The 19,990-nt window shown below is 55.5% G+C and overlaps 1 protein-coding gene across 1 annotated transcript in view; it reads left to right on the forward strand.

Moving 5' to 3' along the window:
• The first annotated feature begins 556 nt into the window (after positions 1–556).
• TGM2 (transglutaminase 2) overlaps positions 557–19,990 on the forward strand; it is a 33,084-nt gene continuing 13,650 nt past the window's right edge. Inside the window, exons 1-6 of the mRNA XM_012662811.1 lie at positions 557–670; positions 3,956–4,135; positions 8,539–8,781; positions 12,363–12,481; positions 15,319–15,447; positions 16,439–16,616. Of these exons, the coding sequence (XP_012518265.1) occupies positions 661–670; positions 3,956–4,135; positions 8,539–8,781; positions 12,363–12,481; positions 15,319–15,447; positions 16,439–16,616 (859 nt within the window). The 5' untranslated portion in view covers positions 557–660. The remainder of the gene's footprint in view (positions 671–3,955; positions 4,136–8,538; positions 8,782–12,362; positions 12,482–15,318; positions 15,448–16,438; positions 16,617–19,990) is intronic.

Here is a 19,990-nt window from a genome sequence, read left to right on the forward strand (position 1 = left end):
TTCTAATCTGATTTTGTACCCACGTCACTGTGTCTGTGTGTCCAGGTTTGTCTGCTATATCTGTTGGACTGTGTCTGTGTCCATGTGTGTATTTGTGTGTCCAAATCCCTAGTTTCTGACTGTGTGTCTGTGTCTGCTCCGTGTGTATCTGTATCTGAGTGTGTGTGTGTGTCCTCAATCCCCGATCTGAGCTGTCTGTGACTCCACGTCTGTGTATCCAGGTATGCCTGCGTGTCCTGGTTCAATCGTGTGTTTCTGTCTGAGGTCGTTCCGTGTGTGTCTGCATGTGAGTGGCTGTTTCTGTGTCCAGGTGTGTCTGTGCGTCCTGCGCAAGTTATGTGTCCCTGTCCACGCTGTCCCGGCCCTGTGCTCTGTCCGGTCCCCCAGGGGGCGCCCTTGCCTGGCGGTCGATCCCTCTCTGGGGCTCCTGTCCCGTGAGTGCGCCCGGCCGGTCGGTGGGGCTGGTGTGGGCCAAAGACTGGGATGTGGGTGGCCTCCCAGGTCCCCGCCTTCCGCGCGGCCCCGCCCCTGGCCCTCCCCGAAACGGGCTATAAGTTAACGCCGCTCTCAGCCGCTGCAGTGACCGCTGCTAGTGGTCTGCACTTGGAGGAGGGTCCTGCCGCCAGTCGAAGGAGCCACAGCCACTGCCCCTGCCTGACCATGGACGAGGGTGAGTATCAGAGTTGGTGCTGCTGCCCAGGGCCTGCCTCGCTGGTCTCCGTGTCCCACTGGGCACTGGGAGCTCAATCCCTAAGTCCTGGTTTGGAGAGCAACAGGCGGGCTGGGCTGGACTGAGCCAGGTGGGAGGTACCTGGATGCCGCTCAGAGCCTCAGTTTCCCCGTCCACAGGGTGTAATCATTAACCCCTGCCTCCCTGGATCAGATGAGGCAATGGCACGTGCAGGCGTGTTGTAAACTGTAAAGTCCTGTCCTGGTGGACGACTGCCACTTGTCCTCAGTGAGTTAGTGGGGGCTGGGTCCCCGCTACGTGCCAGGTGGCATGAAGCTGTGTGGGGGTACTGGCCTGGCCTCTGAACACTTAGCTTTGGTCAGTCCCTGCCAGCCCGGAGGAGGTGTGCATGCCTCCCCTTCTGGTGTGCAAGCCAAGCCTGGCAGATTCCTTGGCCCCGGGGGCCAGAGAGGAGGTTCCAGCATCCTTTGGGGGAGCAGTTTGAGATCAGGCATGTTCTTCCTGCCCTCAAGTTCTGCAGCCCTAGTCCTTGGCCACTTGTTGAGTCTCAGCTTCCTCTCCTGTAAAAGAAAGACAGTAGTGTCAGCCTTGGGTATATCTGGGAGGGCGGAGAGGAGAGGAGCAGGGACTCAGTTAATTTCCTGCCTGCCCCCTCCACACGCACACGTGCACACACAGCGGCGGCATCCTCCTAGGTCCCAGGGGGAGGGATTCCTACCATAGAGGATGTCCCTGCACTAACGCCGCTGGACCCAGGATCCCAGCTGGCTCTCGGGTCAAGTCTGTTTGGGAACGGCCTCTGCACCCACTGAACCCCCAGGAAGGGGTATGGGGAGAGGGACATGGAGCAGGCGGGGCAGGGATGACCAGGAGGAGCTATGGCCCTGCTTGACCTGCTGCGTGATCTTGACCACTCTCCTTCCTGGGACTCAGTTCCCAATGCACTGTGACATGTCACCTAGGTGAGGTGGCCGCTTGTCCCCAATGCAGCTTCTCACCCACATCCCCAAAAGTGGGGCTCAGTGGGGCTGGAAGACCCTGGAGACATCAGTTATGACGAGCCTCCAGTCCCATTGTCACAGCGGCCACTTCCGACAGGGGTCTCACTGGGCTGCAAGACCTCAGGCTGTTTCTCAGGGCAGAGATCCTATAAATCCTAGGATTCTAGACCGTGGTGATTCTGTACCTTTGGAACTGGGCACAATTTCTTGGAAACCCTTCCTCAGACAACAGACCAAGAAAGTGCCCTGTCTCCCCCAGACCAGGGACTGATCATTTCTCCCAGTCTCCCGGGGGGCAACAATGGGCTCTCTCCTGCTTAAGCTCTCTGGGGTTGAAGTTTCTAAAAACGACATTTCCTTGCCCCAGCAGGCCAGCAGGAAGTTTTTCCTGATGGCCAGCTGAGGTCTCTCCCATTGGGATTACAAGGGGATCGACTTCCCCGGTGCTTCAATCGTGTGGACCTATCTCCTCCGGGCACAAAAACAAAACAGGACATGGGGTGGGGGCTAGTGGGGGGCTGGAGAACAAACCGAGCTGTAATGAGCTGGGTCCCGGGCAGGCTCCAGAATTCTTCAGCCCTGATTCCAATCTCAAAGCAGCCGCTCGCTATGGGACCTGGGGCCACACAGCGCGTCTCCCTCTGCAAAATGGGAATCGCTATGGCGGAACTGTTGTGAGATTTAAGTTGAGACAATTCACGTACAAGCCCTCAGTGGTCGCCAGGCACTTTTGTGTCTCACTTTTGGAATATTCCACGGCAGGAGACAGGAGACCTGGGCTACCATCCCACTAGAGGGACCAGTTTTCTGGGTGATTTTGGGCAAATCCTCGCCCATATACTTTCCAGTGGACACACAACTGAGTCTGCCTTGCCCACTCCTCCCACCTTAAGGTCTTCCCAATCTTGACCTTGAGCGTGCCAAGGTTTATGGGGTTTATGTTCCTCTCAGACCCCCTCCCATTTATCACCCTGCCCCCGCCCTGGTCCTCAGCTCCCTCTGAAACTATAAATAGGTCCTTCACATCTCAAGCTCCTGCCCTGGGCTGGGCCTTCTGGAGGGGGGTCCCAGACATCTTCCAGACTCACAGCGGCACTTTGAGACTTCAGAGAAGGAGACACAGAGAGGGCGAGACACTTGTCCGGGATCACAAAGCAGCATAGCAGAACTAAAACCTCTGGAAGACTCCAAAGCCCCTGTCATTTAAAAAACCTTTTGTTATGGAGAAGTTGAACATACATAAAAATAGAGAGAATAGTATAATAAATTCCTATGTGCTCATCACCCAGTCTCAACCACCACCAGCACGTGGCTCTTCCTGCCCACAGCACCCCATTATTGCAAGCAGATCCTAGACATCATATCATTGCATCTGTAAATGTTTCCGTGCATGTCTTCAAAGGAGAAGAGCTCTTTTTTTTGACATGAACAAATTAACAAAATTTCTCGTATGTCACCGTTATTCACTCCATCGGTGCCTAACTGTCCAGTTGTCTCATACACGCCATAAATGGTTTTAGACAGTTTTTTGAAATCCGAACCCAAATAAGATCCACACATCACAGTGGGTTGATATGTCCCAAGTTTCTCTTTGTAGATTCTCCCTTTAACTTGTTCTTTCTTGCAGTTTATTTGTTAAAGAAACCTTGAGCTTGCCAAGGTTAATGAGGTTTGCCTTTAGTTTCCCGCAGTAAGAACTTTGTTGACTGTCCTGGTTCTGTGTGTAACTTGCTCCTCAGTCCTGCGTATTTCCTGTAAATTGAGAGTTGGATCTACGGGCAAAGCCTTGTCGTTAACTGTACACAATACGGTCCCTGTTTAAACCGAAAGAAGCCTCCGATAGCGAGAGAATAGCTCGTGTTTACTAAGCACTGATTACGTGCCAGGCGCTGTGCTGACTGCTTTATCTGCATTAATGCCCTGAACACTCCCAACAGCCCTGTAAAGTAGACCCCACTGTTCTCTGCCTGTGCACAGATGAGGAAACTGAGGCCCAGGAAAGTTGAGTTGCTGGCAGTCACACAGCTTCTCCCAGCATGCCCCAGGGGCATAGCCTTGCCATTAAAAGAGTTGGGGAGAATCAGCCTGGCCAGCCCCTTGCAAGGCAGGGCGGGCTGGGGGGTTGGCAGGGGGAAAGCATGTGTTTCATGGGCAGTGAGAGGGCGCAGGGCCCCCACGTCCAGGGAGCACAGGTGTGTCGCTAGGGGTCTCGGCTGGCTGAGGGATGCCACCCCGGCTCGGGCCTCCCCTGCTGTCTCCGTAGAGCTGATCCTGGAGAGGTGCGATCTGGAGCTGGAGGCCAATGGCCGCGACCACCACACCGCTGACCTGTGCCAGGAGAGGCTGGTGGTGCGGCGGGGCCAGCCCTTCCGGCTGACACTGCACTTCGAGGACCGCAACTACGAGGCCAGAGTGGACACTCTCACCTTCACTGCCGAGAATGGTGAGTCCTGGCAACCCCCACTCCTCCTCCTCTTCCTCCTCCTCCCCTCCACCCTGACCTGCCCCGTTCTGGGGTGCATTGCCCCCTGACAGAGGACAGGACAGATGACTTCACACCTATTTGTGCCCTGGGAGATCCCCACCTGTCACTAGCCCCATTTTACAGATGAGGGAACTGAGACCCAGAAATGGGGAGAGTCGCCCCAGGTCACCCTGCCTTGCAAGGAAGACTGGGCTCCTGGACCCTGGCGCTCCTGTTATCACCAGGGCTGGGTGCCGGCTTTCCGTCACAAAGGTTATCAAGATCCTGTCCGCTCTTTCCCACGTCAAAACAACTTTCTAATCTCTCTGCTTCCCGACATCCATGCACCTCAACCAGGCCCTGGGATCAGGCCCAAATCAGGTCTGGGTGGCAGAGAGAGTCCAGTTGGCTCCAGCCCTCTGAATGGGCAGTTCTCTGTCCCAGAAGTTCCTTCTCCAGGCCTCAGGAGCATGCCTCAGTCTCAGAGCCTAGACAGAGAGACCTGGGTTCTAGTGCAAGCTGGGCTACCTACCTGCTGTGTGACCTTGGGCAAGTTACTCAGCCTCTCTGAACCTGAGTTTCATCATCTGCAGAGCACTCACATTGGGAGGTGGTTAAGTGAGAAGAGCCTGGTATGGGGGAGTGCCCTGTAGACGTTAGCAGCTGTTGTTTGTCCTGCTCCAGGGGCTCCAGGGATGGGTGAAGGGACGTCGAGGCCCCAGCCACCCCATCCCCAGATGTCCGGTACACAGTGTTCTTTGTTGGCCATTCCTAGGAAAGTGGCCTCAAATGCCAAATCAGTTGGGTTGGCTTCTGGTGGGAGCCACTCCTTCAAGGTCAGTGAGGGGCCCCTGGCTGGACTCTGGGTATGGAAGGCCAGCTCTTCTGGGGCCTCTGAGGGCAGAGAGAGCAGCAAGCAGGAGCTGCAGCCGCCCGGCTGGGGCCCGTATCTACCTGGAAGTCCGTTGGATAAGGCTTATCACGGGGACTGCAGGCTGCCCACAGAGATCCATCCCTTTCCTCCCTGCCCCTCCCCTCCTGGCAGAGACACATCCGCTACCCAGGGGCACCCTCCCACGCACACCGGCACCCCTAAGGCCCTTTCTAACAGAGCCTAGGGGTCCCATAAGTCTCTGATCTTCTAGCCTCAGTTTCCCCCTCCATGAAGTGGAAGGTGGGGTGCATGGCAATTAAGGGCTGGCTGTTGTGGTGCCCTGAGAAGAGTCAGGCTTGGGAGCGTGAAAATCACAACACCTGTGGGGCACCTACTGAATGTGTGCTTGTCCTCAATCTTCCCAGCTTGGAAGCATAAGGGCCCCCATTTTGCAGATGAGAAAACTGAGGCCCAGTGAGGGACACAGCGGGCTTCAGATCCTGACCCCAGAGCTGAGGCTTTTTGTCACTATAACCTCACAGCAGACACATTTACCCATCCGTCTCCAGTGCTCGCCAGGCCTCATCTTGTCCCTCTGTGAAATGGAATGGTAGACGAGTGCCTGTGATTTCCACCTTCTTTTTTCTTCTTTCATTCTCGAGACATCCCCTTTCTTCTTTCTCCTTCTCCGTTTGTCTGGGCAGCTTAGTGTTAGGTAATTAGGGCCCCAAGTTCAAGGTTGGGTTAGGGGAAACTGACCTTCCCACCCCAGCAACTAATCTCTGTTCTCCAGTCTCCATTGACTTATCTCCAACCATAGCTGACCTGCCCCGGTCATTTCCGCAGCCCCCGTGGGCAGCCACGGAGGGGCCTGTATCTCTGGGTACACACGGCTTCCCTGTCCAAGCAAACGAGACCTTCCTGGGGCTGGAGAAGCCTGAGGGACAATTCCAGGAAGCCAGGCCCCTCTGGGTCAGTGCCTAGCCAGTGCCTGGCCTGGGGACCCTGCTCCTGTGTCGGAACATTCTATGTTGTGATGGGAAACTGAGGCCCAGAGTGGGAAGACAGCTGGCTAAGGTCACTCAGCGAATGGAGCATGTGGCCTGGCCACACACGTGCCCCGGTGCTGTGCATTTTCGCCCAGACAATTCGAGACCTGGCAGACCCTGTTCCGGGGTACAGACCACACTAGACAAACTCTTCCTTGTTATGGGAATGAAGCTCTGCTTCCCTCCAAGTGGGGGCCGGGGTTTGGGAGGGTGGTGGGCAGGAGTGGGAGTGAGGTCGGCCTGAAGGAGTGAAAAGCACCCTTATGAGGCTAACAGAAGCTTTTACTCTGGAAGGTTCCCCTCACCCACCCTGCCAGGGCCCCTGGGAAGGAAGGTGTGTGTGTGTGTGTGCGTGTGTGTGTGTGTGTGTGTGTGTGTGCATGGCTGCCCCAAGACAGAGTCAGGGAAATGCTCTTCCTGACCCGTCCCCGAGGGTGATATGTCAACAGCAGTGGTGGCTATGGGACTTGGCCCAGGCCTGTTACCACAGTGACCAGATAATTGATCATCCAAGCAGGGACGTTTCTGAGGATGAAAGTGGCGCCATTAATAATTACGCTGGGACCACGGGCATAAACGGAGGCTGTCCCGAGCACACTGACGAGTGGCCGCCCCAGCTCTGCCCCTGCCAGCCCCAGCTTCCCCACCTGTGAAGTTATTCAGTTGAACGAGACAATCTCTGCATGCCACTCCAGTCCGCGAAATCTGTCATTCGGCCTAAGAATTCAGATTCTTAATGGTCCTTTTTGATGACACTGAGGACAGCTCACTGCATAATTACCATGCACTAGTCACTGTTCTCAATGCTTTCTATGAACTCTTTCACTGAACCCTCTAAACAGTGCTAGGCGGCATTGGCAACAATAATAGACAGTAATAACTATTATTTATTGAGCACTTACTATATGCCAGGCACCTTGTGCTATGCTTTACTATGTTTCATCTTCTTCAAGCTTCTCCACAGCCTCATAAGGAGATACTGAGATTGTCCCCATTTTACGGATAAGGAAAGTGAGGCAAGAATCACAGAAGCTAAATAACTTGTCCAAGGTCCCAGAGTCAGTTTCAAACCTGGAATTGGACCTTCTAAGCCCGTTTTCTTCTTTGATGAGAAAACTACAGATCCAAGAGGCCTGGTGACATGACCCTGGCCACACAGTGCTCAGGAGTAGAGGCAGGGCACAAGACTCAGGGGGCTCTCGGACCCCAAGGCTGCCGGCTTCTCCCCCAGTGCCAGCTCTGGGAGGCAGGGAGCGCTCAGAGGTTTCCAGTCGGCTCCTGGCACCCGGACGGGGCCCCGGAGGCCTGTGTCATGCCTGTTAGTTCGTGGTTATATTTGGGCTGAGTGCGGGTGGGGCTGGCAGGCAAGGAGGTGGAGGCTGGGTGCTGGGAGGGAGCCCCCAATATTGCCAGCTGTGGGTGGGCAGAGCTGCAGGGAGGGAGATGGAAGAATAAAAATAAACCCTCCTGGGCAGCTGCCCAGCAGGCAGAGAATGTTCTCTGTTCCTCCTCTCCACCACCATGTCCAGAAAGTGACCAGCCCCTCCTCACCCTTCCCATGACTCAGACCTGCCTGCGTGGGCTCGGCCCTCCCCCTCTCTGTGAAAAAGCAGCCGCATTTGAGACGGTCTGTCCACATCACTGCGCCTTTGAGAACCCCAAAGGCGTGGAGCATCCTCTGTGGGAATGAGAGGCGTCGAGAGCCTCAAGACCTGGGCTCAGATGCTAACTTTGCCACAGACTCCTAGGATGTCCTGGGGAGACCCACTTGTCCCTGAGCCTCAGTTTTCTCACCTGTACAAGGGGTCTCTGAGGAAGCAGGTGCTTCATAAAGTGTAAAAGACTGTTGGGAGGTGAGGGGCGGTTATGACCAGCTTCTCAGAGCTGCCTGTGGGGTTGTGGGGGCCGACAGTTGGAGGGGACCTTGGGGAGACAGACACCTAGAGGCTGCATGGGCCAGGGCTGGCCTATAGCAAGGGGCTCTCAGAGGACCAAAGTCCCATCTTGCTCAGCGTCTGGGCTGCAGGACGCCAGCAGGTAAAGGATTTGGGCAGACCAGGAGGGCCCTTGGAGAGCATCTTGCTTCGTTCCTGTCTGGGCCACAGACGGGCCGGCTGATCCCAGAGCAAGGGAAGACCATGTCCAAAGTCATGTCAGCACAGAGCAGCGGGACTGAGACTCTGCCCCAGGCTGCACGTCCCCGTCTATGGGAGGAAGCTATCTGATTGAGGACCTACTGTGCGCCTGTGGCTTTTCATTCATTCCCACAAAACCACCCCGCGAGGTCGGGGTTCTGATCCCCACTTTACAGATGAGGAAACCGAGGCCTGGGAGGTGAAACCTCTTGCCAAACTTCTTACGATGGTTAGTGTGGATGAGGCCTAGAGCCCAGGCCACAGGGCCCCAGATGGGTGCCTTGCCCACCCCTGGTTCACAGCTGCTGCTTCCTGCCTGCACAGGTCCAGACCCCAGAGGGGAGGCCGGGACCAGGGCCCGCTTCCGGCTGAAGAATGCGGTGGAGGGGGCTGGCTGGACGGCCGCCGTGGTGGACCAGGAGGACAGTGCCCTCTCGCTGCAGCTCAGCACCCCGGCCAACGCCCCCATCGGCCTGTACCGCCTCAGCCTGGAGATCTCCAGCGGCATCCAGGGCTCCGGCTTTGTGTTGGGCCACTTCATCCTGCTCTTCAATGCCTGGTGCCCAGGTGGGCCACACTCCAGCCACGGGCAGGGTGGGGGCGGGCAGGGCTGGACCCGCCCGTGGAGACCGCTGTGGGGCGCGGGGGAGGAACGGGGCAGGAGCGTCATCGAAGTGGGCCGAGTGAGGCCACGTGTGGCAGCTCCAGCCTCACAAAGCCGTCCCAACACGGTACTCATCCCACTTAGACGAGGAGACAGACCCGCGGGAGCAAAATGACTCGCCCAAGGCCACGCATCCACCAAGGGATTTCGCTCCGCGTCAGAGGCCCACCGCACGGTGACCCGGGGCGTGGCGGTGTCCTGGTTTCAAAAGCCTCGCGTCAGGAGTGGGGTGCTTAGCTGACGCCCAGGCCCGGGTTCTGTTTCATGCGGCCCTGCTGTAAATCTCAGCCAGACTGGCGTGGGGAAGGGAAACTGAGGGAGGTAGGGGGTGGCCAGGAGAGGTGAGGAGGAGCTGTTACCTAACTGTCCCCGTAGACACTATATCAATTGCTCCTCTCCACAATCCCAAGGGGGAGATGTCAGCGCTACCGTTTTGCAGACAGGAAATCGAGGCTCAGAGAGGTCAAGCGGCTTTTGGAACCTCTTTCAGTAGTAAGTGGACCATGCTGGACCGAACTGGAAAGGCCGAGGGGAAAGCTGGGAAAAATCTGAAACTAACACGAGCAGGAGGAAGGAGGCGGGGGTTGCCAGGCCCCTCCCTGGGCCTCAGTTTCCCCATCTGACTAACAAGGCAGCCAGATCTGACAATTTGTTTCCTTCCTGGTCTGGATTAACAAAGCAGGGAGAGAAGCCCCTGCCTGGGAGTGGACTGTCCCACCTCAAAGGGGCAGAAATTCTGGCCTCCTCGCTGTTAGACTACCACTTTCTCACTGGGCCACTGCTTTAGTTTTTTTGTCTCTATTTTGAGGCATTTTATAACATATTTGAGCAGAAAGCTTTCTTTATTTTCTCCTTTACATATTTTGGCTTTTATTTCTAATGATATTTTTAAATTTTTGAGAGTGTCTCACTCTGTCACCCCATCTAGAGCACAGTGGTGTCGTCATAGCTCACAGCAACCTCAAACTCCTGGGCTCGAGCAATCCTCCTGCCTTAGCCTCCCAAGTAGCTGGGACTACAGGCATGCGCCACGATGCCCAGCTAATTTTTCTATTTTTAGTAGAGATGGGGTCTCGCACTTGCTCAGGCTGGTTTCAAACTCCTGAGTTCAAGCAATCCTCCCACCTCTGCCTCCCAGAGTGAGGATTACAAGTGTGAGCCACCGCGCCCGACCTATTTCTAATGGTAACAATGAGACAGGGAACATCCTCTTTAGAACAGCTTCAAGCACTGTGGAGAAACAGGCTTCCCCCTTGAGCCTCCCTCCTTGGGGGACACTACTGTGGCCGTCTTGGGGGGCTCGTCTCCTTTGGTTCATCTGTACGTGCCTGGAGAAATTGCTGCATTTTCTGGGTCTGTCTCTCTCTCAAACGTAAAATGATCCCACAGTGTACATCAGCCTACCACTTGGCTTCTTCCCCTGCAGTACATCTGGGGGACCTGCGCACATTGGTGTGCGCACATCTGCTCGTTCTTTCTAATCCTGGAGTGCCCTGTACCTTGCCCCTCAACGAGCACCCTTGCTCACGTGTCCCGTAGCCATGTGAAATGATTTCTCGGGATAGCAGTGGCCCTGCTGGACCTTGCCATATGTTCGTGTTGAGTTTTAGTCAATCCGCAGAGGGTTGCAACTAGGCGGCAGCTCCGCCAAAGGAGCAGAAACATGCCGGCGTCGCCCCCCAGACGACCCGACACTGCAGGATTTCAGAGTTCAGGGGACCGGGAGCACAGTTCCGGGGGCTGTCCCTCTTGCTCCGGCTCTGCCTCGCCTGCAGGGTGGGGTGGCAGTCAGCCAAGCAGTACAGTGACTAAAGTGACCCACATCCTGGGGCGAGAGCCTTAAGAAGGTGAGTAGGCAGCTGGTGGGGCAGGAAGTGAGGCTGGGGGCGCTGGCGCAGGAAATCCCTCTGATGGGTGGGACAGGGCCCATCTGCCTGGAAAACAGGACATTCGTGTCCTTGCCTTCCAAGACGCAAGGACGGAGACCTGAGCTGGGGACGTCAGGGTCCTGGCTCCCTGGGCTGGAGATGGGAACGATTCCACAAGTGCTGACACTCGCATTCTGCTGTGCAAACACTGTGGGTCGAGCTTTTCTTTCTCTTTCGTTCATTGTCCCACACGACCGACTGATGCAGAGTCATTACGGTTCATTGACTTGGAGGGTGATTTTTATGGCAGTTTCCGGAGCCAAAGAGCAGGATACGCAAGACACACGGCCACTTTCACATTTACGCTCCTGGCTGCAAGAGAAGTGGAGGTTGCTGGTCGCTGCAGGTGGGCGACACGGAGCCCAGGACCAGGTGCTGACTTCTCCGTTAGGCCTGGGAGGCACAGTGCCCAGGGCCTCAGATACTTTTGTGGGCTTACAAAAATGTTTTAATTTCTTCTAAAATCAGAAGAAAAAAATGAGCATTGAAGTTGAACAATAGTTTTTATTATGTAATGCTCAGATATCCATCATTACACCAATGCAGTCATAAAATTCAATTTTTTTTCTCTTTTTCTGGAAGATGGGATCCGTGGAGGCAGAAATGCCCAGGGATCACCAAGTCATGCCGTGGCTCTGGGTCTCCCCTTCCCAGCCTCAGTTTCTTCATCTGTGAAGTGGAGACAGTAAAGCCAGGCTGACCTCAGGCTTCTGCCATCTGGCCTCAACTTCCTCAGTGTCCTCTTCTCCCCTCAATAGCCACAGGAAACCAAGTGCCCTGCACTTTCTAGCAGTCAAAACTTTGTGCTCTCTAGTCCTCTCCTTAGAATGCCATCCCCAGGCTGCAGGTGTCTAAACCTTAGTCATTAATCAAGACACTGTTCAGATGCTGCCTCCTCCAGGGAGCCCTCCAGGACCACCCCCGCCCCAGCTCTCCTGAGCCTCAACAACTCTTTCTTAGCCTTCCCCTCTGGCACTGAACTCTCTCCACCTGAATCATGCTCCTTCCTCGCGCTGGCTTAGGGCTTTAGTTTCCAAAGTGCCTTTCAGATCTGTGATCACATTTTACTCTTGGACTAACACAGTGAGAGGTGTTGAGGTGGGCAAAGAAGGGAAAGTGACCCCCCCCCAGGGTCACACAGCAAGTGACCTTCAGGGGCAGGGATTTCCTGACTCCTGGTCCAGTGCTCTTCTGTCTCTTGCTTTGGCATCAGTTTTCCCAGGTATAAAATATTCTTGAGCCTCAGTTTTCCCATCTTTAAAATGGGGCTTTCAAGGGTCCTTTCCGCACAGGGCTCTTGGAGGCATTAAGTGAATTAATACATGTCATACATTTATCACAGGTCCTGGCACATGTCAAGTGTTGGGTAAATGGCAGCCTTTGTTGTCACTAATCAATAACACCATATCTCATTGGCATGGGATTCTTAATTCATGATTAGTTTTTCTGATTAAAAGATTAAAGGACCAAGATGCCGGCTTGGCCTGGGGAGTTGGCACCCTGTCTTGTTGGCCTCTCCAGACCCAGGGCTGAGGCCCCTTTCTTCCTGCCCACAGAGGATGCTGTGTACCTGGAGTCGGACGAGGAGCGGCAGGAGTACGTCCTCACCCAGCAGGGCTTCATCTACCAGGGCTCTCGCTGGTTCATCAACAGCATACCTTGGAACTTTGGACAGGTAGGGCGCACCCTGTCCCCCGCATCCATCTCAGCCCTTCTGTGTCCTGGGCCATGTGCCTGAGGCAGCCAAAGCTGCAAAGGTATGAATAGGTCACAGGGTCGCCCACTTCATGATGTCAGGGAAGCAAAGGCCCTGAAATGGCTGAAGGCTCAGAGAAGGCTAAGACTGGCTTGAGGTCCCACAGCAAAGACAGTGGCCCTGGATTCAAGGTAGGGAAAGAATGAGAGCCTTTAGGAGCTGTGAAGTTAGTTGGCATTCTGGGAGGGGAAAGGGGAAACAGTTAAGGCCATATATCAAAATAATAGGCAGTACTTAGGGGACACTCACCTTGTGCTTGGCTGAGAAGGGGTTTTAAACCATTATCCAGATTGGTGGTTCTCAAACTTAAGCATACACCAGAACCATTGGGAGAGCGTGTTAAAGCCCGCGGCCCTGGGCCCACTCCTAGGTTTTGATTCAGTAAGTCAGGGTGGGGGCCGAGGGCTTGCATTTATATTAATAACAAGTTCGAGGTGATGCAGAGGCTGCTTGTCCAGGGACCACACTTTGAGAACCAGTGGGCTGGTTGTAGCTGTTAGCTACTGCTGAATAACAAACAAGTCTGAAACTGAGAGGCTAAAAACAACCACTGTTTATTATTTCTCCCAAATCTATGGGTTAGCCACGGCATGGCTGCCTGGGCTGGTCTGGGCTGGGCTGGGCTCAGCCGACGGCTCATCTCCGTGTTGTGTGGCTTCTCGCTCTCCAGCCAGCCAGCCTGGGCTGGTTCTCCACGTCAGTGCTCTTATGTCCTGTACCGTCCAGCCAGCCATAAAAGTTCTTACGACTCTTCGGAGAAAACTCATGAAGCAAGAACCATCCCACCCCCAGCCCCTCAACCTCCTGGTGTGTTAGTGGGTGGTGGCCTCCTAGAGTGGGGTCCATCCTGAGGCCTCCCCCAGCAGCCTGCGGGGCAGGGTCCAATGTTCAGGCCTAGGGAGTCCTGCCCTGGGACCACAGGGAACTCCTCCCTGTGTGGCTGTGGGCTCTAATCACCATTTCTTCATTCGAATACTGGGGAGAATAATTGCAAAAATATCTCCCCAGCAACCCTGCAGCCTGCTGTGGGATGTAAGTGAAATGGTGGTGGCCGCCTCAGTGGCTCACGCCTGTAGTCCTAGCACTCTGGGAGGCCGAGGCAGGAGGATTGCTTGAGCTCAGGAGTTCGAGACCAGCTTGAGCAAGAGGGAGACCCCGTCTCTACTAAAAATAGAAAAAATTAGCCAGGTGTAATGGCTTGAGCCTGTAGTCCCAGCTCCTCAGGAGGCTGAGGCAGGAGGATCACCTGAGCCCAGGAGTTTGAGGTTGTTGTGAGCTACGCTGACGCCATAGCACTCTAGCCCAGGTGACAGAGTGAGACTCTGTCTCAAAAAAAAAAAAAAAGAAAACAAAAAGAAATGGCACAATGACTGTGATGCATAAAATACATCAGAAAATGAATTGGCTCTTATTTCTCAGGGCTTTTTATTCTCTCTTGAGAAGAAGAACAAAGCCATGTCCTTCGTTTTATTTCCCGAGGCCCTGTATTGTATCTAGGCTTGTGCTGGGCTGTGAGACATGGCCCTCATAAAATTTCTAGAAGTGATCACAGTCCAGGAAGATGAGACTCAGAGGAGGGAAGGAGTAATAGCCCATGGGATCAGGGAGGACTTCTTGAAGTAGGGAACATTTGGACTGGGTTTTGCAGAACAAGTAGAGTTTGCCATGGAAGGAGGTGGGTGCACCAGATGCTATGCAAAGGAGCTGCACAAGTGAAAGCTCAGAGGTGGGAACATTTTTGTTGCACCCGAGAAGTACGTTGTAGGTTGGGGAGTACTTTATGTGTGAAGGAGACCCCCAAGATGAGGTGGGAGGAGCCAGCAGTGTCCAGGTTGTGAACAGCCCTGAACATCAGGCTGATGCCGTCAGGAGCCACACGGGGGTCAGACCCTGTTGTGCAGCTTGGAGAGAGACCTGTGACGAGGCCTGGTCGGGGAAAGGACCACAGAGATGGGGCCCAGGGGCAGACAGCAGAGTCCCTGGAGATGTCAGATGGGTGGTCCAATGGAAGATGAAAAGAAGGGGGTTCTGCTTTCGATAAAGATAACATTTGAATTGCAAGGATGAGCAGGGCGTGAGCCACGCAGAGAGTGGCAGGAAGCGTAGTCCCAGCAGATGAAATAGAGAGTACAAAGGCCCTGAGGCAGAGTGAGTGTGGGTGACACTGGCCGGAGACCAGGTCAAAGAGGAGGCAGGGTGCAGATTGAGAGGACCTTGCAGGCCTGGGGAGAAGATTCTCCTCTGGGTGCAGTTGAAACGGAGGACTGATGGGATTGGATTTATGTCTTTATGACCTGTTCCCTTCGGAGCAGCGTATTGGCTGGGGCGGGGGAAGGAGGGCTCTGTAGGGTGAGTCAGGCCTTAGGGGAACAGGGAGATTTGGCTGACCGGAGAGCGGAAAGGGGAAGTGGCAGGGCCTGAGGTGGCTCTGAGGGGAAGGGAAGCCCCAGGGATGCTGGCCCCCCAACTCTGTGGTCCACCCCAGATTCCCAGCCCCCGCAGCTGGGCCCTGGATGCAGATGGACCTCCTGCCCCACTTTCACACACTCACAGCCCACCCAGGTGCTGTCCCACCCCACTGTCTCCTGGGCCAGGGGAAGCTGGCATCACAGAGGTACGGCAGACCCTGCCGAGCCTCCCAGTCGGCTGTGTGAGACAGCAGGGAGGGCCTGCAGCTGCCAGAGGCTTCAAGGCAGGCTTCCTGGAGGAGGTGGCTTCTCAGCTCCCTCTTTCTCCTCTTGTTTCCTCTGCCACAGTTTGAAGACGGGATCCTGGACATCTGCCTGGCGCTCTTGGATGTCAACCCGAAGTGCCTGCAGAATGCGGCCCAGGACTGCTCCAGCCGCAGCAGCCCCGTCTATGTGGGCCGGGTGGTGAGCGCCATGGTGAGTGAGTGGCAGGGCCCACCTGGGATCGGGGCCCACAGTGAGCTCCAGCAGGCTCCTCCCTCCCAATGGTGACATAGGCCACGCGACGTGCAGGGTGCGATGCGGGACTCAGAGGTAAGTCTCAGTGAAGAGGGCTCATATTTGGAAAGATGAGATTTACACAAATGAGGACCATGCCATGGGTTCCCAAAGCAATTCATTTACTCATTTCTTCAGCAAGTATTTACCAAGTGCCACCTATGTCCTAGGCACAGGGGATACGGATGAATGCCAGTCTCCTGGGGCCCCTGACTTCAGAGAGCTCACGTCCCACTGGGTGGGGGAGGGGAGATGGACACTAACCAAAGCGTCACAGGAATGAGCCGCAATCGTACACCACGGCGCACGCGCAAGGAGCCCAGGTGTGCACGAGTGTCTGACTCAGGGAGGGGCCGGGGGCCCCCTAAGGTGGTGCTCGGGAGGAGGGGCGTTCCGGGCAGAGGGATGACTTGGGCAGGTCTGAAGACGGGCAGGCCAGCGTGCGTGGCGCCGGGTGGGTGCGGGAGGAGCAGCAGGGCGGGCAGGGGCTGACCGCAGAGGCCCTCACGGGCCCCGGGCAGGAGACCAGACTTTATTCTTGAGGCAGTGGGAGTCTGGGGGGACAGTGCACTCTGGGCATGGCGAGAGCAGGTCATTGGAACACCCAGATCACCGTAAAACGCCGCGTCGCTCCCCGGCACCCGCGTGCTCACAGGACACAATGGCACCTCAGCATCACGACCTGACCTTGACCCCTCCCCACCTCCTTCCCACCCGCACCCCGGCTCCGGCCCCACCGTCTCCAGCACGCCGCAGTCTGTCACACGGGGGCACCTCTGCCTGCTGTCCCCTTCCCTGGAGCCCCCTCCTTGCCTTCCCCAGCTGCTGTGCTTGGGCTGTCCTGGCACAGCCGTCACAGAGAGCCCTCACCCTCTCCCGCTCAGTCCCCACGATGCCCCGCTGGTTGCAGGTCAACTGCAACGATGACCAGGGCATACTGCTGGGACGCTGGGACAATGACTATAAGGATGGCATCAGCCCCACGTCCTGGCTCGGCAGCGTGGACATCCTGCGGCGCTGGAAGAACTCCGGCTACAACCCCGTCAAGTATGGCCAGTGCTGGGTCTTCGCCGCCGTGGCCTGCACAGGTGAGCTGCACGCTGGGGTGTGGGCTGTGGGAATCGGGACATCCCACGTCTGGTCCTGCTTCTGCCACCAACGCTATCAGTGCACTGTGTGGCCTGGAGCCTGTGGCCACCCTCTCTGGTCGTTTTTCCAACAACTGCCTCTAGGACGGTTGTTAGGAGGGAGGGATATCTTTTGGGAGACAGCACAGGCTCAGGGCTGAGCACATGGGCTCTGCAGCCAGGCACACCTGAGTTAAAAATGCCCACTCCTCCACTCACTTGCTCTGTGACCTTGAGCAGATGACCTCTCTCGGAATCTCAGTTTCCACGTCTGTAAAATGGAGACAACAACAGACCCGACCTCCTGGGGTGGTTGTGACACACAGCTGCTCAGCACAGAACCTGGCCCAGACAATAACTGTAATATCATCAATGTCAAGAAACAGAGAGCACATTCTAAAATGGAGAGGGGGAAAGATTTAAAAAAGCAATTTAAAACCAAAAAAGGAAAATAAATCTTAAAAAAAAAAAAAATCTTAAAAATGTAAGCCCAGCAAACGTTGACAATTGCTCCCAGGTTGACAATGGTGCTGATAAGAATGGATTAGCGTCACATACAGGTTCCGAACAGACTCTGGAGTCAAGGCCTGAGTTCACTTCCTAGCTCTGCTTCTTACCAGCTGTGTGTCCTTGGGTAAATCACTTAACCTCTCTGAGCCACAGTTCTGTCATCAGTGAAATGGGCATGATAATGGTCCCTTTGTGCTGGGACGGTTGTGAGGATTGAATGAGCTCATATGTGGCAGGTGCTTGAAATGATTTCAGGTGCATAACAGCAAATACTTATATGTGATGCTGTTTATTACTATTATTATTATTATTAATTATTGGGCTCAGGAAATCTAAGAGGCTGCTCTGGGGTTCTCAGCTTTTCTGACTCCAAAACCAGCGCTAAGGCCTAGAGAAGGTTCCCTGGAGATCCCCTAGCCTGTTCTCACACTGTCAGGCTGGGGCAGGGCAGCCTGGCCCACATTCTCAGCTCGGCTATCCTTGTTTCTCCCCACCACCCGCCTCTCTGCCTGTGACCCTCTGTTCCCTTGTGACCTCTGAATTCCCCTTTTAGGGAATGGGGTCCCCTACTCTGGAACCCTTCCCTCTGAGAGGCCTGAACACGTCTTTTCAGAGAACCCCATGGATTTTCCCAGAGAAACACCACAATCCGTGGCCTGGGTCCCCAGGCTCACCTGTAGAAGCCTTTGTCACCCTGGCTGTGGCCACCTGATGGTTTAGCAGCAGCTCCTGTCCTTGACTGCCCTCTCCACAAGGCCAGGGCTGTGTCCTGGTCCCTGCAACCTCTTCCCAGGCCGTGTGTGATGGAGCCAGGAAAAAACGTGGTCAAATAAAGGACCATCTGGCCACCTTGGCCTGGGAGCGTTCAGGCAGAGCCGAATGGTGGCCTGGTCCATGGGCTCGGGAGCCGGCCTGTCGTGGTTGGAATCCCAGCTCTGCCTCCAGCCCCTGGGTGGACTTGGGCAAGAGAATAGATGTCTCCAAGCCTCAGTTTCCTCACCTGTAAAATGAAGACGGTGGTGACTGACCTAACTCCCAGGGAGCGTTTGGGACCAGGAAGATGTCACGTGGCACACGCTGGCTCAGCTCAGGCGTGGGTTTAGGGGTTTCCGGGGGAAGCTGGGATTCCAGCATCCTCAGCCTGATCCCTGGGAATTTCCTCAATGTCCGTGAGTCAGCCAGCACCGACTGGACGTGATCGGCTGTGACGGGCACCGTGACACACTTCGCTGTTCCTGAGTGCCTCTCAGTGCTTGCTCTGGGCACCGGGCGGACGAGACCTGCCCCCACCCGTGGCCTCTGAATCATCGGAGCATCCCTGCAGGCCGCTATTATTAGCTTCTCTTACTGGGGAGGAAATGGAGGCTCAGAGAGGGGAAGTGGCTTGCCCAAGGTCACACAGCTGCTAGTGAGCCGCACGGCCAGGCTCTGAACCAGGTGTGCGCGGTGCTGGGGCCGCCTCCGTTCGGCTGAGATGACGAGGCCTCCTGGGACACCAGCCCAGGGGCAGGAGTGGGGCCTGGCTCCTTGGGCAGCACAGGTTTGGGCCGTGGCCAGGCCTCCAGGGCACAGGAATCAGCAAGAGGTGCAGGGCACAGCTGCTCCTCCTTCCTCCCAGCGCCCACCCGTCTCCTGGCCGCAGTCCAGGGCCATCTGGGACGTGCTTGCCCTGGCCGATGGCGGGCACACGGCAAAGGTCACATCCCTTCCCCTCTCCCCTTCCAGAAGCTCAGCTTCAGTCGAACTAAAGTAAAACAAAAGCCCCACAGGTACGTTGACTAGGGCTTTTTGTTTCTCTTCACCTTTTATCCTACCCTGAGAATGTTACTTTTACAATATACATAGAAAGTGCATTTTAAAAATGAAGGTATAGGCCGGGCGTGGTGGCCCACACCTATAATCCTAGCTCTCTGGGAGGCCGAGGCGGGAGGATCGTTTGAGCTCAGGAGTTCGAGACCAGCCTGAGCAAGAGCAAGACCCCGTCTCTACTAAAAATAGAAGGAAATTAGCCGGACAACTAAAAATATATAGAAAAAATTAGCCAGGCATGGTGGCACATGCCTGTAGTCCCAGCTACTCGAGAGGCTGAGGCAGGAGGATCGCTTGAGCCCAGGAGTTTGAGGTTGCTGTGAGCTAAGCTGCTGCCATGGCACTCTGGCCTGGGCAACAGAGAAAGATTTGGTCTCAAAAAAAAAAAAATGAAGGTGTAAAAGCTCCCATAATTCTAGGTGCAGGAGCGCCCAGTGCGCCACCCGGGCAGGATCCGTGCCGGGCTTTCCTCCCTGCCCTGCGAGCGCTGTCAGGCTTGCAGAGCTGAGCTCAGGGTGTCAAGGCCGGTTAATACGCTGTCTCTTTTTAGCCCCTTCCCCGCAAGCAGAGCTTTGACATGAACGCAGGGCCTCCCGACAGGGCTGAGGATCTGTAGATGGACGTGACCCTCGTACAGGGGCGCATACATTTATATTCCCGTGCGGAGTGACGAGGAATCCCCAGCCATGCTATGAACCCACACAGAGATGGACCCAAAGCCCAGAGAGGTGAAGGGACTGGCCTCAGGTCACACAGTGGACGTAACTGGATCTCTGCCCTCTGTCCCCTCTCCCGCCTGCTCTGCTCTTAGCCTCTCACTCTGAATCCGCCTTGGGGAGATGCGGTCATTCATTAACTCTCTCCCTCCTTCCCGCCCTCTCTCCTTCGCCTGCCCCTTCATCTCATTTGACAAAATGCTCGATACCAGGCCTGTGCTGGGCTCTGGGGATAAACGTGAGACAGACCCCTTGCCGTCTCCAGGGGACGCACTGAAGAACCCCTCACATGCCCGGACA

This window comes from Propithecus coquereli, unplaced genomic scaffold (assembly GCF_000956105.1).
Source record: "Propithecus coquereli isolate 6110/MARCELLA unplaced genomic scaffold, Pcoq_1.0 Scaffold780, whole genome shotgun sequence".
Taxonomy (NCBI): Eukaryota; Metazoa; Chordata; class Mammalia; order Primates; family Indriidae; genus Propithecus; species Propithecus coquereli.